The sequence below is a fragment of the Salmo salar genome, chromosome ssa20 (assembly GCF_905237065.1).
Source record: "Salmo salar chromosome ssa20, Ssal_v3.1, whole genome shotgun sequence".
Taxonomy (NCBI): Eukaryota; Metazoa; Chordata; class Actinopteri; order Salmoniformes; family Salmonidae; genus Salmo; species Salmo salar.
In genome coordinates, this window is record NC_059461.1 from 35,619,281 (window position 1) to 35,646,098 (window position 26,818).

Consider the following 26,818-nt stretch of genomic DNA (forward strand, 5'->3'; position numbering starts at 1 on the left):
ACACACTTACTGACATGGAGCACACACACACACACACACACTTACTGACATGGAGCACACACACACACACACACACTGACATGGAGCACACACACACACACACACACTTACTGACATGGAGCACACACACACACACACACACTTACTGACATGGAGCACACACACTTACTGACATGGAGCACACACACTTACTGACATGGAGCACACACACACACACACTTACTGACATGGAGCACACACACACGTTTACTGACATGGAGCACACACACACACACACACACACGTTTACTGACATGGAGCACACACACACACACACGTTTACTGACATGGAGCACACACACACACACACACACACACACACACACACACACACATTTACTGACATGGAGCACACACACACATTTACTGACATGGAGCACACACACACACACACACACACACATTTACTGACATGGAGCACACACACGTTTACTGACATGGAGCACACACACACACACACACACACGTTTACTGACATGGAGCGCACACACGTTTACTGACATGGAGCGCACACACACACACGTTTACTGCCATGGAGCACACACACGTTTACTGCCATGGAGCACACACACGCTTTACTGACATGGAGCGCCACACACACGTTTACTGACATGGAGCGCACACACACACACGTTTACTGCCATGGAGTGCACACACACACACACACGTTTACTGCCATGGTGTGCACACACACACACACACACGTTTACTGCCATGGTGTGCCACACACACACACACACACACACACGTTTACTGACATGGGTGCACACACACACACTTACTGACATGGTGTGCAGACACACACACACACACAGACACACACACACACACTTACTGCCATGGTGTGCACACACACACACACTTACTGCCATGGTGTGCACACACACACACACTTACTGCCATGGTGTGCACACACACACACACACACACACACACGTTTACTGCCATGGAGCGCACACACACACACGTTTACTGCCATGGAGCGCACACACACACGTTTACTGACATGGTGCGCACACACACGTTTACTGACATGGTGCGCACACACACGTTTACTGACATGGTGCGCACACACACGTTTACTGACATGGTGCGCACACACACACACACGTTTACTGACATGGTGCGCACACACACACACACACGTTTACTGACATGGTGCGCACACACACACACGTTTACTGACATGGTGCGCGCACACACACGTTTACTGACATGGTGCGCGCACACACACACACGTTTACTGACATGGTGCGCGCACACACACGTTTACTGACATGGTGCGCGCACACACACGTTTACTGACATGGTGCGCACACACACGTTTACTGACATGGTGCGCACACACACGTTTACTGACATGGTGCGCACACACACGTTTACTGACATGGTGCGCACACACACGTTTACTGACATGGTGCGACACACACACACACACGTTTACTGACATGGTGCGCACACACACACACACACACGTTTACTGACATGGTGCGCACACACACACACACACACTTACTGACATGGTGCGCACACACACACACACACACGTTTACTGACATGGTGCGCACACACACACACACGTTTACTGACATGGTGCGCACACACACACACACACGTTTACTGACATGGTGCGCAACACACACACACGTTTACTGACATGGTGCGCAACACACACACACACGTTTACTGACATGGTGCGCACACACACACACGTTTACTGACATGGTGCGCACACACACACACGTTTACTGACATGGTGCGCACACACACACACACACGTTTACTGACATGGTGCGCACACACACACACACACACACGTTTACTGACATGGTGCGCACACACACACGTTTACTGACATGGTGCGCACACACACACACGTTTACTGACATGGTGCGCACACACACACGTTTACTGACATGGTGCGCACACACACACACGTTTACTGACATGGTGCGCACACACACACACGTTTACTGACATGGTGCGACACACACACACACACGTTTACTGACATGGTGCGACACACACACACACGTTTACTGACATGGTGCGCACACACACACACGTTTACTGACATGGTGCGCACACACACGTTTACTGACATGGTGCGCACACACACGTTTACTGACATGGTGCGCACACACACACGTTTACTGACATGGTGCGCACACACACACACGTTTACTGACATGGTGCGCGCACACACACACACGTTTACTGACATGGTGCGCACACACACACACGTTTACTGACATGGTGCGCGCACACACACACGTTTACTGACATGGTGCGGCACACACACACGTTTACTGACATGGTGCGCACACACGTTTACTGACATGGTGCGCACACACACGTTTACTGACATGGAGCGCGCACACACACGTTTACTGACATGGAGCGCGCACACACACGTTTACTGACATGGAGCGCACACACACGTTTACTGACATGGTGCGCACACACACGTTTACTGACATGGTGCGCACACACACACACACGTTTACTGACATGGTGCGCACACACACACACGTTTACTGACATGGTGCGCACACACACACGTTTACTGACATGGTGCGCACACACACACACACACGTTTACTGACATGGTGCGCACACACACACACACGTTTACTGACATGGTGCGCACACACACACACACGTTTACTGACATGGTGCGCACACACACACACACACGTTTACTGACATGGTGCGCACACACACACACACACACGTTTACTGACATGGTGCGCACACACACACACACACACTTACTGACATGGTGCGCACACACACACACACGTTTACTGACATGGTGCGCACACACACACACGTTTACTGACATGGTGCGCACACACACACACACGTTTACTGACATGGTGCGCGCACACACACACGTTTACTGACATGGTGCGCGCACACACACACGTTTACTGACATGGTGCGCGCACACACACACACGTTTACTGACATGGAGCGCGCACACACACACACGTTTACTGACATGGAGCGCGCGCACACACACACGTTTACTGACATGGAGCGCGCACACACACGTTTACTGACATGGAGCGCGCACACACACGTTTACTGACATGGAGCGCGCACACACACGTTTACTGACATGGAGCGCGCACACACACGTTTACTGACATGGAGCGCGCACACACGTTTACTGACATGGAGCGCGCACACACGTTTACTGACATGGAGCGCGCACACACACGTTTACTGACATGGAGCGCGCACACACGTTTACTGACATGGAGCGCGCACACACACGTTTACTGACATGGAGCGCGCACACACACGTTTACTGACATGGAGCGCACACACGTTTACTGACATGGAGCGCACACACGTTTACTGACATGGAGCGCACACACGTTTACTGACATGGAGCGCACACACGTTTACTGACATGGAGCGCACACGTTTACTGACATGGAGCGCACACACGTTTACTGACATGGAGCGCACACACGTTTACTGACATGGAGCGCACACACGTTTACTGACATGGAGCGCACACACGTTTACTGACATGGAGCGCACACACGTTTACTGACATGGAGCGCACACACGTTTACTGACATGGAGCGCACACACGTTTACTGACATGGAGCGCACACACGTTTACTGACATGGAGCGCACACGTTTACTGACATGGAGCGCACACACGTTTACTGACATGGAGCGCACACACGTTTACTGACATGGAGCGCACACACGTTTACTGACATGGAGCGCACACACGTTTACTGACATGGAGCGCACACACGTTTACTGACATGGAGCGCACACACGTTTACTGACATGGAGCGCACACACACGTTTACTGACATGGAGCGCACACACGTTTACTGACATGGAGCGCACACACGTTTACTGACATGGAGCGCACACACACGTTTACTGACATGGAGCGCACACACACGTTTACTGACATGGAGCGCACACACACGTTTACTGACATGGAGCGCACACACACGTTTACTGACATGGAGCACACGTCATTGGCATCACAATCTTCACTTTATCAGTTGCACCAGCATATCAGTTCCATTCAGCTACGGTGATGAAGGCCTGACTGTATCTGGTGGCGGCTGCACATTGTTTTAGCACACCACTGTCCCCCGGTATCACCATGGAGACGCAGGACAGGGTCAACTAGTGTGTGTTACATTCATTTCACCCAAAAAGTGTTTATTCTATGCTGGTTGTTGTGTACAGGAGGTCTTACTGTGCTGGCAGGTTTGAGGCTGAGTTGGGACAGGGTCTCAGGGGGGAACTGGAAGTCTGCAGCCAGAGTGGTTTTCCTGTTGCTGGTACTGAGGGCTGACTTGATGATAGTGGTAGCAGCCTGGGAAAACACATTAGGCAGAGGTGAGGGAACGGTTCGAATCAATGTGTGAGTGGTGAGGAAACTCCTATAGCCAAATTTCCTCGGCTGCAGTGACTAACATTTGAAACCACATAACTGTCTTATACATATGCAGAGTTTGTCAAGACACTTGACCCCTGTATTAGCATCAAAAGTGATTTACAGAAGTGACTAATACAGTAATTGACAACGGCTCAGAAAACGGGCACTTTAACGTTAAAATGTGACTGCCTACTAGTGATTATACAATCAAATTTAGTCACATGCACCAAATACAACAGGTGTAGACCTTACAGTGAAATGCTTAAGAGCCCCTTACCAACAATGCAGGGAAAAAAATATTTGCGTAAGAATAAGAAATAAATGTAACAAGTAATTAAAGAGCAGCAGTAAAATAACAATAGCGAGACTATACATGGGGGGGTACCGGTACAGAGACAATGTGCGGGGGCACCGATTAGTTGAGGTAATATGTACATGTAGGTAGAGTTATTAAAGCGACTATGCATAGATGATAACAGAGAGTAGCAGCGGTGGAGGGGGGGAGCCATTTGGGAAGCCATTTGATTAGATGTTCATGAGTCTTATGGCTTGGGGGTTTTTATTTTTTTATTTCACCTTCATTTAACCAGGTAGCATAGTTAAGAACAAGTTCTCATTTACAACTGCGACCTGGCCAAGATAAAGCAAAGCAAAGCAGTGTGACACAAACAGAGTTACACATGGAATAAACAAACATACAGTCAATAACAATAGAGAAAAAGTCTATATACAGTGTGTGCAAATGAGGTAGGATAAGGGAGGTTGGCAATAAATAGGCCATAGTGGCGAAATAATTACAATATAGCAATTAAACACTGGAGTGATAGATGTGCAAAAAATAAGTAAGTAGAGATACTGGGGTGCAAAGGAGTAAAAAAATAAATAACAGTATGGGAATGAGGTAGTTGGATGGGCTATTTACAGATGGGCTATGTACAGGTGCAGTGATCTGTGAGCTGCTCTGACAGCTGGTGCTTGAAGTTAGTGAGGGAGATATGGGTCTCCAGCTTCAGTGATTTTTGCAATTCGTTCCAGTCATTGGCAGCAGAGAAGTGGAAGGAAAGGCGGCCAAAGGAGGAATTGACTTTGTGGGTGACCAGTGAGATATACCTGCTGGAGCGAGTGCTACGGGTGGGTGCTGCTATGGTGACCAGTGAGCTGAGATAAGGCGGGGCTTTACCTAGCAAAGACTTATAGATGACCTGGAGCCAGTGGGTTTGGCAACGAATGTGAAGCGAGGGCCAGCCAACGAGAGCAGTGGTGGGTAGTATATGGGGCTTTGGTGACAAAACGGATGGCACTGTGATAGCAAATTGGATGCAGTCTGAGTAGTGTTGGAGGCCATTTTGTAAATGATGTCGGCGAAGTCAAGGATCGGCAAGATACCCTCGTAAAACGGACTGTTTGGCAGCATGAGTGAAGGATGCTTTGTTGCGAAATAGGAAGCTGATTCTAGATTTAATTCTAAGTCAGAACCGTCCAGAGTAGTGATGCTGAACGGGCGGGCAGCGAACGGTTGAAGAGCATGCATTTAGTTTTACTTGCATTTAAGAGCAGTTGTAGGCCACAGAAGGAGAGTTGTATGGCATTGAAGCTCGTCTGGAGGTTAGTTAACAGTGTCCAAAGAAGGGCCAGAAGTATACAGAATGGTGTCGTCTGCGTAGAGGTGGATCAGAGAATCACCAGCAGCAAGAGCGACATCATTGATGTATACAGAGAAGAGAGTCGGCCCAGGTAGAAGCTGTTTAGAAGCCTCTTGGACCTAGACTTGGCGCTCCTGTACCGCATGCTGTGTGGTAGCAGAGAGAACAGTCTATGACTAGGGTGGCTGGAGTCTTGAAAATGTAGGGCCTTCCTCTGACACTGCCTGGTGTAGAGGTCCTGGATGACAGGAAGCTTGGCACCAGTCATGTACTGGGCCGTACGCACTAAACTCTGTAGTGCCTTACGCTCGGAGGCCAAGCAGTTGCCATACCAGGTAGTGATGCAACCAGTCAGGATGCTCTCGGTGGTGCAGCTGTAGAACCTTTTGAGGATCTGCGGACCCATGCCAAATCTTTTCAGTCTCCTGAGGGGGAACAGGTTTTGTCGTGCCCTTTTCACGACTGTCTTGGTGTGCTTGGACTAGGGCTAGGCGATATGATGATATATATCGTGTGACGATAGAAAAACTTCTATCGTTTCATATTATGCTCTCGTTTATTTCGTTGTGTCGCAAATAACACTTTATGGCAATATTTGGACATTTGCAACACAAACAAACATGGAGGGAAGTGAACGTGGCACGGAGACCGGACCTAAATGGAGGGGCTACTTTGGTCGCAAGGGCGTGGTTTGGGTATGTAAAGTATGACACGCACCAGAAAACCATCCTCTGCAAAATTTGCCGCAGGCCAGTCCTGACAACAGGCTCAAACACCACTAACCTCTTTTACCACCTACGCAAGAATCATGTGAAACAGTATGGAGAGAGTTTACGGATGAGACCCCAAAAAGTACAGTTGAGTGCTCAAAACAAACCCCCGACTGACATTGCAAGAGGCTTTTGCCCGCGGCACACCATATGGCAAAGAATCACGAAGATGGAAGGAGGTAACAGCTGCCGTCACAACTTACATTTGCAAAGACATGGCCCTAATTTACACTGTCGAGAAACGGGGGTTTCGTGAGTTGATGCTAACACTCGACTCAAGGTCCCAAATGCAAATACCTTTTATTTGTAGAGTATAATTCAAAATGTAATAAGAAATAGGCCTTTACATGTGGCCACTTTATATAAACTATTTATTCATTGAATTTACAGAATGTGTCTATCGTGATATGTATCGATATATGAAATTACCTATATCGGGATATGAGATTTTGGCCATATCGCCCATCCCCAACTTGGACCATGTAAGTTTGTTGGTGATGTGGACACCAAGGAACTTGAAACTCTCAACCTGCTCCACTGCAGCCCCGTCGATGAGAATGGAGGCGTGCTCGGTCCTCTTTTTCCTGTAGTCCACAATCATCTCCTTTGTCTTGATCACGTTGAGGGAGATGTTTTTGTTCTGGCACCACCCGGCCAGGTCTCTGACCTCCTCCCTATAGGCTGTCTCGTCGTTGTCTGTGATCAGGCCTACCACTGTTTTGTCATCGGCAAACTTAATGATGGTATTGGGGTCATGCCTGGCAGTGCAGTCATGAGTGAACAGGCAGTACAGTAGGGGACTGAGCACACACCCCTGAGGGCCCCGTGTAGTAGATCAGCGTGTTGGATGTGTTGTTACCTACCCTTATCACCTGGGGGCGGCCCGTCAGGAAGTCCAGGATCCAGTTGCAGAGGGAGGTGTTTAGTCCCAGGGTCCTTAGCTTATTGATGAGCTTTGAGGGCACTATGGTGTTGAACGCTGAGCTGTAGTCAATGAATAGCATTCTCACATAGGTGTTCCTTTTGTCCAGGTGGGAAAGGGTAGTGTGGAGTGCAATAGAGATTGCATCATCTGTGGATCTGTTAGGGTGGTATGCAAATTGGAGGAGGCCTAGGGTTCTGGGATAATGGTGTTCATGTGAGCCATGACCAGCCTTTCAAAGCACTTCATGGCTACAGACCTGAGTGCTATGGGTTGGTAGTCATTTAGGCAGGTTACCTTAGTATTCTTGGGCACAGGGACTATGGTGGTCTGCTTATAACATGTTGGTATTACAGACTCGGACAGGGAGAGGTTGAAAATGTCAGTGAAGACACTTGCCAGTTGGTCAGCGCATGCTTGCAGTACACATCCTGGTAATCTGTGTGTGAATGTTGATCTTAAGGATCCGCCCCTTTTTTTCAATTTTCGCCTAAAAAGACATACCCAAATATAACTGCCTGTAGCTCAGGCCCTGAAGCAAGGATATGCATATTCTTGGTACCATTTGAAAGGAACCACAATAGATTTGTTAAAAGATAACACAAGTGTTCTTTTGTACCATCCTCTTTGAAATCCATAATGTATTATTCCAGCCTAGGTGCAATTTAGATTTTGGCCACTAGATGGCAGCAATGTATGTGCAACATTCTAGACTGATCCAATGAACCATTGTGTTTCTGTTCAAAATGTTGTATCAAGACAGCCCAAATGTGCCTAATTTGTTTATTAATAACTTTTCATGTTCAAAATTGTGCACTCTCCTCACTCTTTCACTATAATAGCTACTGTAAATTGGACAGTGCAGTTAGCTTAAATTCTTGTTAATCTTCATGACAATATCATATCTAAATTATGTTCTGGGAAATGTTCTTGTACTTACAACCTCATGCTAATCGAATTAGCCTGTGTTAGTTCAACCATCCCGTGGAAGGGACAATGATCCCGAAGAAGTTTTAAAGGTCTTACATCGGCTCCGGAACAGCTGGTGCTCTCATACATGTTTCAGTGTTATTTGTCTCGAAGCGAGCATAGAAGTAGTTTAGCTCATCTGGTAGGCTCGTGTCACTGGGCAGCTCTCGGCTGTGCTTCCCTTTGTAGTCTAATGGTTTGCAAGGCCTGCCACATCCGACGAACATCAGAGCCTATGTAGTACAATTCGATCTTAGTCCTCTATTGACGCTTTGATGGTTTGTCGGAGGGCATAGCGGGATTTCTTATAAGCTTCCGGGTTAGAGTCACGCTCCTTGAAAGCAGCAGGTCTAGCCTATAGCTCAGTGCGGATGTTGCCTGTAATCCATGGATTCTGGTTGGGGTATGTACGTAGGGTCACTGTGGGGACGTCGTCGATGCACTTATTGATGAAGCCAATGACTGATGTGGTGTACTCCCCAATGCCATCGTAGGAATCCCAGAACATATTCCAGTCTGTGCTAGCAAAACAGTCCTGTAGCTTAGCATCTGCTTCATCTGACCACTTTTGTTTTTTATTGATCTAGTCACTGGTGCTTCCTGCTTTAATTTTTGCTTGTAAGCAGGAATCAGGAGGATATAATTATGGTCAGATTTGCCAAATGGAGAGCAAGCTTTGTATGCGTCTCTGTGTGTGGAGTAAAAGGTGGTCCAGAGTTTTTCCCCTCTGGTTGCACATTTAACATGCTGATAGAAATTTGGTAAAACGGATTTATGTTTCCCTGCATTAAAGTCCCCGGCTACTAAGAGCGCCGCCTCTGGGTGAGTGTTTTCCTGTTTGCTTATGGCGGAATACAGCACATTCAGTGCGGTCTTAGTGCCAGCATCGGTCTGCGGTGGTATGTAGACAGCTACGAAAAATACAGCTGACAACTCTCTAGGTAGATAGTGTGGTCTACAGCTTATCATGAGATATTCTACCTCAGGCGAGCAAAACCTTGAGACTTCCTTAGATATCGTGCACCAGCTGTTATTTACAAAAATACACTCCGCCGCCCCTTGTCTTACCAGACACCCCTGTTCTGTCCTGCCGATACAGCGTATAACCAGCCAGCTGTATGTTGATGTCGTCGTTCAGTTTTGAATGACCCGTTGGTAGTTTATCTTCCGCGTAGGTCATCGATTTTATTTTCCAAAGATTGCAGGTTTGCTAGTAGAATGGAAGGAAGTTGGGGTTTAGTCGATCGCCTACAAATTCTCAGAAGGCAGCCCGCCCTCTGGTCACTTTTTCTTCACCTTTTCACGCAAATGACAGGGATCTGGGCCTGTTCCCAGGGAAACAGCATAACATTCAATTCTGGCTTGTCAGGACTAGTTAAAAGAAAAAAAGGATTCTGCCAGTCCGTGTTGAGTAATCGCAGTTCTGATGCCCAGAAGTTATTTACGGTCATAAGAGACGGTAGCAGCAGCATTATGTACAAAATAAGTTCAAAAATAAGTTACAAACAATGCAAAGAAACAAACAAAAAACACAATTGGTTTGGAATACGTAAAACGTCATCCTTGATCTCTGGCGCCACCTTATTTCCGATTAATGCTCTTGGGTGCAGCTCAAACAATAATCAGAGAACTGGAGGGGTTACCAAGGGCTTACTCTAGTGGTGCGGAAGTAGGTTTCAAAGTTGACATGGTCATTAAAGTCGATTTCAAAGGCCTTCTTAGGCTTCCTCTTGCGACCCTCCTTCTCAGGCATGTTGTCCTCTACACACACACACACACACACACACGCACACGCACACGCGCACACGCACACACACGCGAGACAAGAGGAATGAACAGGTGCTATTTAGTGGCCAATGCTGTTAAGGAATTCACCCAAACACATAAACTACATATACAACATGGCTTTGTGTGTACAACCACCACTCACTCTTGTGCAGAGGTTTGAAGCACCAGTAGCCAGGACCTGCCCAGGCAGCCATGGTCCTAGGGCTGAAGTAGGAGTACTCTCTGGGCTGGTTGGACAGCTGCAGACACATGGTGGCTATGTCCCCCTCTCCAATGGGAATCACATCCCTGTGGACAGTCAGCCACACCACAGAATGACATTTAAAATACATGGCCAGCAGCATACCACCCTGCATCCCACTGCTGGCTTGCCTCTGAAGCTAAGCAGGGTTGGTTCTGGTCGGTCCCTGGATGTGAGACCAGATGCTGCTGGAAGTGGTGTTGGCGGGCCAGTAGGAGGCACTCTTTCCTCTGATAAAAATAAATAAAAGCCAATCCCCCTGTGCAGTGATTGGGGACATTGCCCTGTGTATGGTACCGTCTTTCAGATGGGACGTTAAACGAGTGTCCTGACTGTGGTCACTAAAGATCCCATGGCATTTATTGTACGAGTAGGGGTGTTAACCCCGGTGTCCTTGCTAAATTCCTAATCTGGCCCGCATACTATCATGGCCACCTAATCGTCTAATTGGCTCATCCATCTCCCCTGTAACTATTTCCCAAGATGGAAAACAAACATCAGTTTCATTTTTAAACCTAGAAAAATATGGATTTAATAAACACATCTTCAGTTAATCCAATTACTTTTGCTCAGATAAGTAACTCCAATTCTAAAGCCTGCCTGGACCTAAGTTAAGGAGGTCAAAGTCATTAGTAGAGCTTTTTCTGTCGAGTCAAATTGTTTCCCTTCATTCATTCAGACATCTAAACTGGACATTTAATGGGTTTGGGTGTGTTACCGTCATAACAGTTTTGAAACACTCAGGACATCATGGTACACAAAACAACAAAACTAGAGACAGAACAAGGTCAATTCAAGCTACCGGACCTGTTTCCTTGTGGGATACCATTCCTCGTGAAACATCGCTGGGATCCTCTATGGCAGGTATTCCCAAACTGGGGTATGCATAATGCTGTCAGGGGTACGCCAAATAAAAATGTGATTCTCACACACAAACACACACACACAGTGAGGGAAAAAAGTATTTGATCCCCTGCTGATTTTGTACGTTTGCCCACTGACAAAGAAATAATCAGTCTATAATTTTAATGGTAGGTTTATTTGAACAGTGAGAGACAGAATAACCAAAAAAATCCAGAAAAACGCATGTCAAAAATGTTATAAAATGATTTGCATTTTAATGAGGGAAATAAATATTTGACCCCCTCTCAATCAGAAAGATTTCAGGCTCCCAGGTGTCTTTTATAAAAGGTAACGAGCTGAGATTAAGAGCACACTCTACAGGCTTCCCTGTAGCTCAGTTGGTATAGCATGGTGTTTGCAACGCCAGGGTTGTGGGTTCGATTCCCACAGGGGGCCAGTACGAAGAAAAAAATTAATTTAAAAAAAATGTATAAAATGTATGCATTCACTACTAAGTCGCTCTGGATAAGAGTGTCTGCTAAATGAGTAAAATTGAAAAAAATGTTAAAGCGAGTGCTACTAATCTCAGCTTGTTACCTGTATAAAAGACACCTGTCCACAGAATCAATCAGATTCCAAACTCTCCACCATGGCCAAGACCAAAGAGCTCTCCAAGGATGTCAGGGACAAGATTGTAGACCTACACAAGGCTGGAATGGGGTACAAGACCATCGCCAAGCAGCTTGGTGAGAAGGTGACAACAGTTGGTGCGATTATTCGCAAATGGAAGAAACACAAAAGAACTGTCAATATCCCTCGGCCTGGGGCTCCATACAAGATCTCACCTCGTGGAGTTGCAATGATCATGAGAACGGTGAGGAATCAGCCCAGAACTACATGGGAGGATCTTGTCAATGATCTCAAGGCAGCTGGGACCATAGTCACCAAGTAAACAATTGGTAACACACTACGCCGTGAAGGACTGAAATCCTGCAGCGCCCGCAAGGCCCCCCTGCTCAAGAAAGCACATATACATGCCCGTCTGGAGTTTGCCAATGAACATCTGAATGATTCAGAGGACAAGGGTGAAAGTGTTGTGGTCAGTTGAGAACAAAAAAATTGAGCTCTTTGGCATCAACTCAACTCGCCGTGTTTGGAGGAGGAGGAATGCTGCCTATGACCAAGAACACCATCCCCACCGTCAAACATGGAGGTGGAAACATTATGCTTTAGGGGTGTTTTTCTGCTAAGGGGACAGGACAACTTCACCGCATTAAAAGGGACGATGGACGGGCCATGTACGTCAAATCTTAATAAATGTATCGTATAGTGTGTGGTAGGAACAATGATGGCAAAAAAACAACATTTGAGAATGCGCTGACCCTGGTGCTACAGGGGGTATGCAGCTAGAGGTTGAATGTTTGAAGGGGTACGGGACTATAAAGTGTTTGGGAACCACTGCTCTACAGGTATAAACAAGCAGAGTACCAACAAACGCCCCCAGGTTGTTACCACCCTGTAACAAACACCCTCAGTACACTCACCTTCCTCTCCCCAGCCCTCCAGCCTTACAGCCATCCTTGTGTTCCTTGGAACCCTCTCCACCATAGTCCCCCTGACCCTCGTCATAGTCTCCATCAAAATCATCCCCAAAATCCTGACACTCCTCCTCATCCGGCTCCGCCTCAGCATTCCGGTCAAACACGTGATCCCCCTGCTTCATCTTCTCCAGCATCTGGTTCATGGTCTGTAATAGAAGAACGATTTATATAGAGACTGTAGGGCTATATGACTACTGTATCAAAACAATACCTCCAATCTGTATCATTTCCAAACTAAAATAAAGACGGGTGCTTCCCGAAATGGCACCCTATTCCCTATATCGTGCACTATATTTCAAAAGTAGTGCACTATATAGGAAATAGGGTGCCATTTGGGATGCAGACTGTGTATATTGCCAGTGTATGTTGCTCTCACCTGGTCAGGGTTCCAGCTGGTGAAAGAGAAGTCTGCCAGGGAGGGGCAGATGGAGCTCTTCTCCTGGGTCTGCTGGAGACCACCTGTCCAATCACACAATCATTTCATGAATGATACCATTAATCGGAATATGTAGGCCAACTGCCAATACCTTACAGCAGTGTTTCTTAATCCTGGTTCTGGGGGGGGGTGCAAATTTTTGTTTTGTCCTCGCACTACATACCCGATTCCACTAACAGACTCATCATCATACCTTAGATTAGTAGAATCAGGAGTGTAGTTCTAGGGCAAAACAAAAATGTGAACCGTTTTGGGTCCCCAGGACCAGGATTGAGAAACACTGCCTTACAGCATCACTCAACAATCAACACAACCAGCTATAGGCTCTGAGAAAATCTAGAGATACTATGCCAGACTACAGCAAAAACAGCCCAGGGGTCACATGTATTCATGTGTCTCAGAGTAGGAGCAGTGCTTCATTTAATCTGGATTCTGCTGCAACAGGATCCGGCTCTTCTCAGTTTCCTTTCGGAACCTATTTGCCAGGATTCAGTACCTGTCGTGGCATGAAAAATTATTTTCACTGTTTTCAATGTCAAAATTAAAGTTTACTCCACTAGATTTCTTCTGCCCCCTAACATATGTTATGTGAAAACATGCCTGATATTCTAAGAATTGATTAGTGTGGGCCGGCCCGGGTTTTTGCGCAACATTGTAGCCTATATAGACCAAACGCACGTGGCCATTGCGGTGGTGAGAGAAAGAAACACGCCTGTATCTTGCACTACATGATTTATTTCCTTATAGAACCATAGCCGCAAGAATTGTGCTGGAGGTGCCGCAGCACCCCTGATAAATGTTCATGTATTTACCAAAGTTATAGAATTATTGCCGTCTGTTCAGAAATAAGGAGTAGGCCTATAATTTAGCCACAGAGGATCAATAACATTTCTTTTTTTAATAGCCTAGCTGTGGATTGTGTGTAGCCCAATTGCAATGCAAGCCAAAAGACTGCTGAACAGTTCATCAAATGGCTATCTGGACAATTTACATTGACCCCCTTTTATTTATTAATCTTAAATTGTTTTGCACCGGCTCTATGCACACTCAGTCTACCCACACACACTCACAATGATATTGATGCCACACACACACACGCTGCTGCTACTCTGTTTATTATATATCCTGATTGCCTAGTCACTTTTACCTCTACCCACATGTACATACTGTATTACCTCAACTACCTCGTACCCCTGCACATTGACTCAGTACTGGTACTCCTTGTACATAGCATTTTTGCTGTTACCATTTCCTTTTTATTTAGAAAATATATTTGTCTTTTTAACTTTTGCATTGTTGGGAATGGGCTTGTAAGTAAGCATTTCACTGTAAAGTCTACACCTGTTGTATTCAGCGCATGTGACCAATAAAAATGTGATTTGATGCCTACAGTCAGGAACGAGCAGCAAATCTGTAAGTGAACAGCATGCAGCCAAAACAGACCTTTAGCAATAATTTCACAGGTTGTAAAGCAAATGGATCCTGCTGAAAAGACTAATATGTCTACCAAGTTATCAACTTCCAAATAGACCTATTGAGTGAACTTCATTGTTTTACAAAGTAAAACAAGAGATAAGCTTTTGGCACGAGCACATCAAACATCACCAGTGAGTGAGCTGCATATCATTGGGTGAGTCAGTGAAACTGGAAAGCTTTTTAAGACTAATTTCCTTTTCATATTGTACAATATGTTTGTCTCCACACACCTAGGCCACGGCTATTGATGGATTCAAGACAAGGTCGTTTTTATTGATCTCAGATTCTTAGTTTGTCAGTGTCAAAGTATCCAGAAATTCCGATAACTTGTTGGGTATTAAAAAAGATTCTGCTAAAGTCTCGAGTCATCTAAAAGGATATAGAATTGCATGAAATTAGTTTATGAAAGACCACATTTTTCTCAGATCCCAGGCTACAAAATGGTTCCCCATGTGTGCAACTTCTGCAAATCATCTCTACTGCGCTATGCCAGTACGCAAAAGCGATAATGCATCCGATGCTTTATTATGAAGGTGAAAGTATTTTTTTATGCGTTCTGGTACCTCAGAGCCCCCCCAGGTCACCGCTCTCTCAGGCTCACTTTGTTCAGGCACCTCCCAATTTACAAATTAAGCACTGAGTAGGAGTGCTGTTCTAGGATCAGGCTCCCATTGTACACATAATCGTATACATTGTGATCTAAAAGGCAAAACTGATCCTAAATCAGAACTTCTACTCTGAGGCATTTGCTACATATGTCCTCGGATCAAAGTGTGATGCTGACGTGACCCAGTCAGTGTTACCTGTGAAGGGCAGCGCAGGGACGTGCTGCAGAGGAGACTGGGAGCAGGATTGAGTGGAGTGCAGCAGGGTCATGTGGGAGGGGAAGAGCAGCTCACAGCGACTGTCTTCACTGAACAGCACTGACAGGAAGACGCCTGCTGTGCTGCTCTCATCGAAGGACGACGCCATGCGCTGGAACATGGGGTCCACCTGGAGTTGGAGGGGTGGGATGATAATGAGGAGAATATTGGTGAGCTTACCATGTGTGAGCTTTGTAGGAACTTTCACAATCCTGTCTGGATCCATACTCTCAGTAAATATCATAAGTCCTCTGGCTTTGTATTTATTATGGATCCCCATAAGCTGCTACCAATGCAGCAGCTACTCTTCCTGGGGTCCGGCAAAAGGCAGTTATACAATTTTAATAACATTTCAATACATTCATAACAGATTACACAAATCAAATTTCATTGGTCACATACACATGGTTAGCAGATGTTAATGCGAGTGTAGCGCAATGCTTGCGCTTCTAGTTCCGACAGTGCAGTAATATCTAACAAGTAATCTAACAATTAAACAACTACCTAATACACACAAATCTAAAGGGATGGAATAAGAATATGTACATATAAATATATGGATGAGTGATGACCGAGCGGCATAGGCAAGATGCAATAGATTGTATAAGATACAGTATATACACATATCAGTTGACTTATGTAAGATATGTAAATATTATTAAAGTGGCATTATTTAAAGTGACTAGTGATCCATTTATTAAAGTGGCCAACGATTTGAGTCTTGTGGTGGATGAATCAGAATTATTTGGGTAACATAGATAATTAATGTTTCATTTGCATAATATGCTTATGTGAGATACTTGTCATATGTGAATGTATTGTTAAACCATGTGAAGGGATGGCGTGATTAATGGGGAAACAATTATTTGTCTGTGCGCAAGTCACTCCCCTCAGTGAGCTTGTCCAGGAGTGGAGTCAAGAGGGGGTTTACTTGAGATGGGAGTATCTAGAGTTGTCAATTGATTTATGCCATTGGATGAGCTAATGGTTCTGTTCTATACCGTACCAGGGAGAGACGGTTCCAGTTTGGGGTAGGAGGACCAGATACTGGTCTATACAATGAACACTTGACACAGCAGTTGCTGTCTGCTATGTTTTATAGATATCTTTCATACAAAACTTAACCTTTGTGAACGGTTCCTATGATCCGTTGTTCGTCATGTACGTTGAGAGGGGTGGATCTTGGGTGTAAAGGATCTTTGTACTTTTGTGTAATCACTTTTTCAATGGTTCATTAGAGATAGCGCATCATTGAAGGTCAAGTGCTTTTGCAAAAGCATCTTAATTATTAAGATGTAGTTTTAAGTATAACTCTGACTTGTGTGTGAAGTTTGTAACTCTCCTCATTAGGTAATGCAGAAATTAGCCACCACAGTCTGTATGTCGGCAGCAGCTGCTCTGTGTTAGTGATGGCTGTTTAGTAGTCTGATGGCCTTGAGATAGCCGTTTTTCAGTCTCTCGGTCCCAGCTTTGATGCACCTGTACTGACATCGCCTTCTGTATGGTAGCGGGGTGAACAGGCAGTGGCTCGGGTTGTTGTTGTCCTTGATGATCTTTTTGGCCTTCCTGTGACATCGGGTGCTTTAGGTGTCCTGGAGGGAATGTAGTTTGCCCACGGTGATGCGTTGTGCAGACCGCACCACCCTCTGGAGAGCCTTGCGATTAAGGGCGATGCAGTTGCCATACCAGGCAGGGATACAGCCCGACAGGATGCTCTCAATTGCCCATCATTAAAAGTTTGCCAAGGTTTTAGGTGACAAGCCAAATTTCTTCAGCCTCCCGACGTAGTCATCTTCACCTCCTTTGTTTTGTTAACGTTGAATGAGAGGTTGTTTTCCTGACACCACACTCCGAGTGCCCTCACCTCCTCCCTGTAGGCTGTGTTGTCATTGTTGGTAATCAAACCCACTACTGTTGTGTCGTCTGCAAAATTGATGATTGAGTTGGAGGCATGCATGGCCACGCAGGTAAGGTGGAGGTGATCCTTGACTAGTCTCTCAAAGCACTTCATGATGACAGAAGTGAGTGCTACGGGGCGATAGTCATTTAGTTCAATTATCTTTACCTTCCTGGGTACAGGAACAATGGTGGCCATCTTGAAGCATGTGGGGACAGCAGACTGGGATAGGGAGCGATTGAATATGTTCTTAAGAACACTAGCCAGCTGGTCTGCGCATGCTCTGAGGACACGGCTAGGGATGCTGTCTGGGCTAGCAGCCTTGCGAGGGTTAACACGTTAAAATGTCTTACGTTAGCCACGGAGAAGGAGAGGCCCGCACTCCTTGGTAGCGGGCCGCGTCGGTGGCACTTATCCTCAACGTGGGTCAAAGAAGGTGTTTCGTTTGTCTGGAAGCAAGACGGTGTCCGTGACGTAGCTGGTTTTCTTTTTGTAGTCCGTAACTGCCTGTAGACCCTGCCACATACGTCTCGTGTCTGAGCCGTTGAATTGCGACTCCACTTTTTCCCTATACCAACATGTCGGTTGTTTGGTTGCCTTGTAGAGGGAATAAATACACTGTTTATATTCAGCCATATTCCCAGTCATCTTTCAGACAGCAGCTCACAACACACCTGGTGTGTGCCCTCAGGCCCCCACTCCACTACCACATATCTACAACACAAAATCCATGTGTACTTGTGTGTATAGTGCATGTGTTATTGTGTGTGTGTATGCATGTGTCTGTGCCTATGTTTGTGTTGCTTCACAGTCCCCGCTGTTCCATAAGGTGTATTTTTATCTGTTTTTTAAATCTGATTCTACTGCTTGCATCAGTTACCTGATGTGGAATAGAGTTCCATGTAGCCATGGCTCTATGTAGTACTGTGCGCCTCCCATAGTCTGTTCTGGACTTGGACAGTGAAGAGACCTCTGGTGGCATGTCTTGTGGGGTATGCATGGGTGTCTGAGCGGTGTGTTAGTCGTTTAAACAGAGAGCTCGGTGCTTTCAACATGTCAATACCTCCCACAAATACAATTAGTGATTAAGTCAATCTCTCCAGCCATGCTGCCCTATTCTGAGCCAATTGCAATTTTCTAACTCCCTCTTTGTGGCACCTTACCACATGACTGAACAGTAGTCCAGGTGCGACAAAACTAGGGCCTGTAGGACCTGCCTTGTTAATAGTGCTGTTAAGGTAAAGCAGCTCTTTATTATTATGGACAGACTTCTCACCATCTTAGCTACTGTTGTATCAATATGTTTTAACCATGACAGTTTACAATCCAGGGTTACTCCAAGCAGTTTAGTTACCTCAACATGCTCAATTTCCTGTGGCATGTCGTTAGTAAAGATTGAAATAAGTAAGGGGCCTAGACAGCTGCCCTGGGGAATTCCTGATTCTACCTGGATTATGTTGGTGAGGCTTCTGTTAAAGAACACTCTGTTCTGTTAGCCAGGTAACTGTTTATCCACAATATCACAGGGGGTGCAAAGCCATAACACATACGTTTTTCCAGTAGCAGACTATGATCAATAATGTCAAAAGCCCACTAAAGTCTAACAAAGCAGCCCCCACAATATTTATCATGAATTTCTCTCAGACAATCAATCATTTGTGTAAGTGCTGTGCTTGTTGAATGTCCTTCCCTATAAGCGTGCTGGAAGTCTGTTGTCAATTTGTTTACTGTAAAATAGCATTGTATCCGGTCAAACACAATTTTTCCCAAAACCTTACTAAGGGTTGGTAAGAGGCTGATTCGGTGGCTATTTGAGCCAGTCATTCCGCTATTCTTAGGTGGCGGAATTACTTTTGCTTCCCTCCAGGCCCGAGGGCATACACTTTCTAGTAATACAATAATAACAATTATTTCACCTCTTCCACACTCACTTTACAAAATTAAAAAGGCTTTCCGCACCAATTCCATTTATATTCAGAGTTTGGCTATGTGTCTCAAACATGTCCAGGTGACTCCACATCAAACCTCACAGGCATAGCCTGGTACTTTACCTCATGCTATTCCTGGAGAAGGAAAACCATCACTTACCTCACACTTCCTCTCTGACTCAGAGCTGTTGATGTTGCTCAGGTTCTGCTCCACAGTCTTTTTGGGAGGCCTCTTCTTCTTCACCACCTGCTTGGCAGCCAGCTGTCCTGCAGCACCGTCCTCCATCTCTCCCCCATCTCCTGCTCCATACGCATAGGAAAAGGTCAGAGCCCGATGATCTTAAATTGACAACAATTATTACATTTTTTACGACAGAGCAAGTCACAGTATGGCACCATATTCCCTATATAGTGCACTACGCTGTGGACCATGGTCAAACGTAGTGCACAATAAAGGGAATAGTTTGCCATTTGGGACACAGACAGTGTATGGATGTTATAGTTAAGAGGCTCTCACCTTCCCCAGGCTTGGTCTCAGCACCCAGGCCTCCCAGTACTCTGTAGGCATCAGCATGGACAGCATCCACTCGGACTGCGTAAATCTTGGTGCTGGCGTCCAAGGTACCCGCTGCCACCTAGGCAAGGACAGAGAAAAACACATCTCATACAGCCAACAGACGCTAGGCCCATAAAGTGAAATGACCAGTCTGTCATCAATATACTCCATTGGTTTGGAATAAGCCTATAAAAACAATGTATATCTTAAGTGGTTGCGCTAAAAACGTATTTCTTCATTAGTAGATTATACTTTAATCTCCTCAATAGTAGCGCAAATCTGAAGAGAGTTTTGTGATGAGTAAATTTAAGGAGACATAAGAAACAGAAACTACAATAAAGGAATAATTAATGTATCAAGCCATACCTTGAAATTTGTGAGCTCAGAATCCTTCTGTTTGAGGATGTCAGCCATGTAGTCAATCAGGTGGAGACCAAAGGCATTTTTGGTGGTAATTTTCTACAAAAATAGGACAAGGCTTTGTGAATCTGAGATGCCAGTTTCCAATAACCTGCATGGTTGGAGATACAGTGCCTTCAGAAAGTATTCACACCCCTTGACCTTTCCCACATTTTGTTCTGTTATAGCCCGAATTTAAAATTGATTAAATTGAGATTGTGTCACTGGCCTGCCTACAGACAATACCACATAATGTCAAAGTGGAATTATGTTTTTTATTTTGCAAATTAATAACAAAAATTACAGCTGAAATGTCTTAAGTCAAAAACTATTCAACCCCTTTGTTATGGCAAGCCCAAAGAAGTTCAGGAGTAAGAATTTGCTTAACCAGTCACATAATAAGTTGCATGGACTCACTGTGTGCAATAGTGTTTAACATGATTTTTGAATGACTACCTCAATCTCTGTACCCCACACATACAGATAACTGTAAGGTCCTTCAACCGAGCAGTGAATTTCAAACACAGATTCAACCACAAAGACCAGGGAGGTTTTCCAATGCCTTTTAGCAGACACGCTTGTCCAGAGCGACTTACAGTAGTGAATACATTTCCCCCCCGTACTGGTCCCCCGTGGGAATCGAATCCACAACCCTGGCGTTGCAAACACCATGCTCTACCAACTGAGCCACACGGGACCGTGTATTAATTACACTTTGGATGGTGTATCAATACACCCAATCACTACAAAGATACAGAAGTCCTTCCTAACTCGGTTCCCGAAGAGGAAGGAAACCACTGAGGGATTTCACCATGAGGCCAAAAGTGACTTTAAAACAGTTACAGAGTTTAATGACTGTGATAGGACAAAACTGAGGATAGATCAACAACATTGTAGTTACTCCAGAAACACTAACCTAATTGACAAAGTGAAAAGAAGGATGCCTGCACAGAATAATATTCCAAAACATGCATCCTGTTTGCAGTAAGGTACTAAAGTACAACTGCAAAATATTTGGCAAAGATATTAACTTTATGTCCTGAATATAAAGCATTATGTTTGGGGCACACTGAAAACAACATATCACTGAGTGCGCACTTCATTTTTTTCAAGGCTGTATCATGTTATGGGTATGCTTGTCATTGGCAAGGACTAGGGAGCTTTTTAGGATAAAAGGAAACAGAAAAACTAAGCACAGGCAAAATCATAAAGGAACAGAGCTGAAAAATAATAATGTGCAAATGTTGTACGATCCAGGTTTGCTAAGTTCTTAGAGACTCTTCCAGAAAGACACACAGCTAAAATTGCTGCCAAATGTGATTGTAACATGTACTGACTCAGGGGTGTCATTAAAAAAAACATGTTTCCACTTTGTCATTATGAGATGGTGTAAATGGGTGAGAAAAATAATGTATGTTATTTATTTTGAATTCAGGCTGTAACAAAATGTGGAATAAGTCAAGGGGTATGAATACTTTCTGAAGGAAACATGACACCATAAGCAATGACTAGGAGCGAGAACACCACATCAACATTTCCTTGGGATGTATTCTGCCCCTCTTAGAATAGTGCCTGTTAACAGCAATATATGCATGCACATGCTGCTTACATTTTCAGTGGAGAGCTTGATGCAGGTGGAGTAATGCTCTGAGATCTGTGCATTTGACAGTTTGGGCACAGCAGCAGGGGTCTCCGTGGTGCTGCCCACAAACACAAGGATTGTCTCTTACAAAGGTCTAAATCAATAGAACACCTGTCAAGACGTCGTACTAAAGGAGATTACTGGCAGAGAGAGGGCTTGTCCTACCTATGAGAGGGAGATTCATTAAATGAGGAGTCAGCGGCAGCTTGCAGGTCAATGACCCGGGATCTGCGCCTCTGACGCCGCTCTAGCTCATCATCGTTTCTCTCGAAAGATGCGAAGAGCGGGGTGCTGCTCGCTGCAGGAGAGGCGCCCCTCACCCGGGAAAGGGGTGAGGACGATGAGCTCATCGTGACTGCCTGGGGAGAGAGGGGGACACAGAGATGCACATTAGGTTCTTTATTCCTCTCTGCTTCCTGAAGTTGCATTTATTAAAATTAGTTATACTGTCGGTAGCTAACAGTAACGTTAGCTGTTGGATATTTGATCATAGGAGCCTAGCTATCTAACGTTACCAAAGCAAAGGCGACCTGATTTTTGTTCCAAAGCAATCCTAAAATAACAACATTTTTGTTGTTGGCCACCTGTAAACAAAGTAATTTTAGTTAGCACTTGGGCTGGCAAAGCTAAACCTAGCTAGCCTAAATACAGGAATGTATCGTTTGTGGTTGTTGGTAGCTGTGATACTAACGTTACCTAGTTAGCCAACTTTTTAGCTAGCTAAAAACATAACTGGATGGGTGGGTATAATTTCTGTAACGTTCCAACAGGAATCTGTTCCAAAAACTTCGTAAATAACAAGGATGCCAACAACAAACGCATACAAAGTAAGTTAACATGATCAATTCACCTAGCTAACTAGCTGCCGAATAAGCATCAACTCACCACGTAGCTTATTCTTAATGTTTCTCCATAGGCTACCAGGATGAGGACAGACATTTTTCGGAATAAACGTGGTGAGTGAAAAACTTAACAAAATTGTCCACTCCCTACCCGGTATCTTATTCTACCGCTATACAACTTTGTATGCGTTGTTTGTTGGCAATCTTGTTATTTACAACGTTTTGGGAACAGATTCCTGTTGGAACGTTCCACAAATTATACCCACCCGTTAAAGTTAACTAAAATGTGCTAATTTGCCATCCCCAGATTTTGTTTATGCTAGCTAACGCTGCTGTATGAAAACAAAAGCTGTAACTAGATTGAATTCGTACATTACCTCGATTATTTCCAAAGCTTCTGGAACAGTGAACTGTTTCTTTATAGATAGCTACATTAAAATGAAAACAAAACGTGTTTTGTAGGAATGCACTTTTGTTCCTGATCAGATTTGAAAATGTAGACACCCGATTAGCCACCAATCACCCCATTAAAAGGTGGAAACATTTTACCAATCACACCATTGTCTCCACCTTTTAATGGGGTGATTGGTGGCTAATCGGGCGGTTTAGAAGATGACAAACTGGGGGAGTGTTACCGAGGTGCTCAACTTTTTGAGGTGACATTTCTACCATTAAATATTTTCTCTGGTGTTTTATCTCCAGAGTGGGTGACCCACCTGCGGTGTAGAGTCCTTTCTCTAATTAAAATATTTGACCAAGTTGTGTCCCAAATGGCACCATATTCCAGAGCATATGCACCCTTTAAACAGAAGAGGTAAGGTCTTTGGACTAAGAATTTTTTACTGCCTGACCCAGTAAAAAAAATGCAATTTTAAAACGTCTACATGATACTGCAATAAATTTCCCCAAAGGGGACAATAAAGTCAGTAAATGGCGCTGTGAGGTAACCTAGGCAAAGAGCTCTGTAAATATGCCTATTGTAATTATTAAGTGTTTCTTTTTTGTTGCATTTTTTAATCAACTTTTGGTGATAGATGAACTGAAATATCTGGTGGTGACCCATGCAATTCAAATTAAAATAAAATTGTATTGGTCACATTCGTTATTAGCAAATGTTATTGCGGTGTAGCGAAATGCTTGTGCGATTGTGACAAGTCTGTTTATATTTGGCTTGGCTAGCTAGCTATCTTGCTCATTGTGATTTGAATGATGCAGCAACACCAGATAAAGAGCATCTGCTTTTTGGCCCCCTGGCCCAGTTTCTAGAGAGAAGTGGACTGCGGTGAGGAGATGCAGAGGCTTGCTCCGGCTTTTCTGGACCGCTGCTGATGTGTACTGCCGCTTTCTCTCTCCTCTCAAGATAGTACCTTTCTCAACTGCTTATCATCTAAAGCTGTGCAAGACCATCACCCAAGAACTGCCATATTCCTACATTTGTTTTGTCAACTAGTTTATTGTTTATTTTGTTTTTGAAGCGACTTTGAGATTCTACTTGTAATGAAAGCGCTATATTAAAGAAATCGATTGTTTTTAAAGTCTATTTAGAAAAGATAAAGGTCCCTGGTTTAGGCCAGAATCGTATCATTGTAATTGAGTTTAGGTTTGGATATTGAAATATTTCCCCTATTTCCGTCATAAAAAACATGTTGGTAACCTATGAAAGAATTGCTAGACTAATTCAAACATTCTCAAATACAGACAGTACTGATGTTTTATTCATAAATGACACTAGATGGCGGTAAGTAGGTCTAGAAGAGAACAGAATCAATGCATTGCATTGGATAGGTTTGTGGCCTTTCCAATATAAGTATTTTATTTTATCAAATGGTGATCAGGACTGTGTATTATGATGTAGTAATAGTTAGTGAAATTGTGTGCACAGATATTTGGTTTTAACATTTCCCACCTTATGAATAAACATACAACCTTTGCACATGTGTACTCTTTCAACAAACCCTATTTCCTATCAATGGGTCTCACCATTATGTAGTCTATTTGTCTATTCCATTTTATCTATGCTACTCTAGTGCCAATGATCTCTCTGTCACCATATAATCTCTCCATGTTGTTTTTCTCAGTCAAAGCCTACCTATTCCCGGAATACCTGCATTGAGGAAGCATTCACGCCTTTCAATGTTTACTCCCACAGTCAGTCTAAATGCCCTGGCTTGCACTACTCCCTTTCCCTCCCTCCTCCTGGAGAGATGTGATGTATAATCTGGCTAATGCATCTGCAGAGAAGTGCCCCAATGATATATGGTTATGGTCTATAGAGGAAACTGGAACATAAACACACACACACCATGAGTAGAAGTGGATAGAGTGCCTGGGAGGATGGGATGAGGGGGAGAAAGAGGCCATTTATCTTTCCAAAGGATATTTGAATCCACCCCTATTCTTATTATTGAGTGTTGTTCTTCTTTGGGAGTTCATATAGTGATTACATGTGCTGATAGTTAAGTCTACCATCCCCGTCTGTACACCGCTGTCATTAGTTCACTATACCCTCGTAAAACTGACCATCCTACCGATCCTCGACTTCGGCGATGTCATTTACAAAATAGCCTCCAATACCCTACTCAATAAATTGGATGCAGTCTATCACAGTGCCATCCGTTTTGTCACCAAAGCTCCATATACTACCCACCACTGTGACCAGTTCGCTCTCGTTGGCTGGCCCTCGCTTCATACTCGTCGCCAAACCCACTGGCTCCAGGTCATCTACAAGACCCTGCTAGGTAAAGTTCCCCCTTATCTCAGCTCGCTGGTCACCATAGCAGCACACACCTGTAGCACGCGCTCCAGCAGGTATATCTCTCCGGTCACCCCCAAAGCCAATTCCTCCTTCGGCCGCCTCTCCTTCCAGTTCTCTGCTGCCAATGATTGGAATGAACTACAAAAATCTCTAAAACTGGAAACACTTATCTCCCTCACTAGCTTTAAGAACCAGCTGTCAGAGCAGCTCACAGATCACTGCACCTGTACATAGCCCATCTATAATTTAGCCCAAACAACTACTTCTTCCCCTGCTGTATTTATTTATTTTGCTCCTTTGCACCCCATTATTTCTATTTCTACTTTGCACTTTCTTCCACTACAAATCTACCATTCCAGTGTTTTAATTGCTATATTGTATTTACTTCGCCACCATGGCCTTTTTTGCCTTACCTCCCTTATCTCACCTCATTTGCTCACTTTGTATATAGACTTATTTTTCTACTATATTATTGACTGTATGTTTGTTTTACTCCATGTGTAACTCTGTGTTGTTGTATGTGTCAAACTGCTTGCTTTATCTTGGCCAGGTCGCAATTGCAAATGAGAACTTGTTCTCAACTTGCCTACCTGGTTAAATAAAGGTGAAATAAAAAAAAATATCAGCAGTCATCGGCTGACTGTCCCCCAAACAGGTCAACCAGCAGCAACGGGGATACTGGCACTTTACTCCCAATAAAATTGCAAAACTGGCTGGTACGATGTATTGGTAAGGACTTTTCTATTGTCTATGTATGTATTGTAAATTGAAGGTCTGGGAG

The 26,818-nt window shown here is 44.6% G+C and overlaps 1 protein-coding gene and 1 long non-coding RNA gene across 4 annotated transcripts in view; one reads left to right on the top strand and one right to left on the bottom strand.

The window, feature by feature from the left end:
• Nucleotides 1-23,827, bottom strand: part of LOC106580510 (condensin complex subunit 2) — a 33,598-nt gene extending 9,771 nt beyond the window's left edge. For 2 of the 3 annotated variants that reach the window (XM_014161663.2, XM_045703270.1), the window contains exons 1-11: nucleotides 22,606-23,173; nucleotides 22,408-22,498; nucleotides 20,766-20,858; nucleotides 20,361-20,478; nucleotides 20,004-20,143; nucleotides 15,959-16,148; nucleotides 13,620-13,702; nucleotides 13,187-13,389; nucleotides 10,701-10,846; nucleotides 10,425-10,531; nucleotides 4,284-4,403 (exon numbers count right to left, since the gene is read on the bottom strand). In XM_014161663.2, coding sequence (XP_014017138.2) covers nucleotides 4,284-4,403; nucleotides 10,425-10,531; nucleotides 10,701-10,846; nucleotides 13,187-13,389; nucleotides 13,620-13,702; nucleotides 15,959-16,148; nucleotides 20,004-20,143; nucleotides 20,361-20,478; nucleotides 20,766-20,858; nucleotides 22,408-22,498; nucleotides 22,606-22,868 — 1,554 coding nt within the window. In that variant the 5' untranslated portion in view covers nucleotides 22,869-23,173. Of the gene's footprint in view, nucleotides 1-4,283; nucleotides 4,404-10,424; nucleotides 10,532-10,700; nucleotides 10,847-13,186; nucleotides 13,390-13,619; nucleotides 13,703-15,958; nucleotides 16,149-20,003; nucleotides 20,144-20,360; nucleotides 20,479-20,765; nucleotides 20,859-22,407; nucleotides 22,499-22,605; nucleotides 23,174-23,659 lie in introns of those variants that run through there. The other variant, XM_045703271.1, reaches the window with a different exon arrangement.
• Nucleotides 22,711-25,212, top strand: LOC106580512 (uncharacterized). Its single transcript, XR_001322898.2, has 4 exons — nucleotides 22,711-22,834; nucleotides 23,211-23,267; nucleotides 23,357-23,396; nucleotides 24,542-25,212. It is a non-coding gene; the product is annotated as an uncharacterized lncRNA (long non-coding RNA).
• The last annotated feature ends 1,606 nt before the right edge of the window (nucleotides 25,213-26,818 follow it).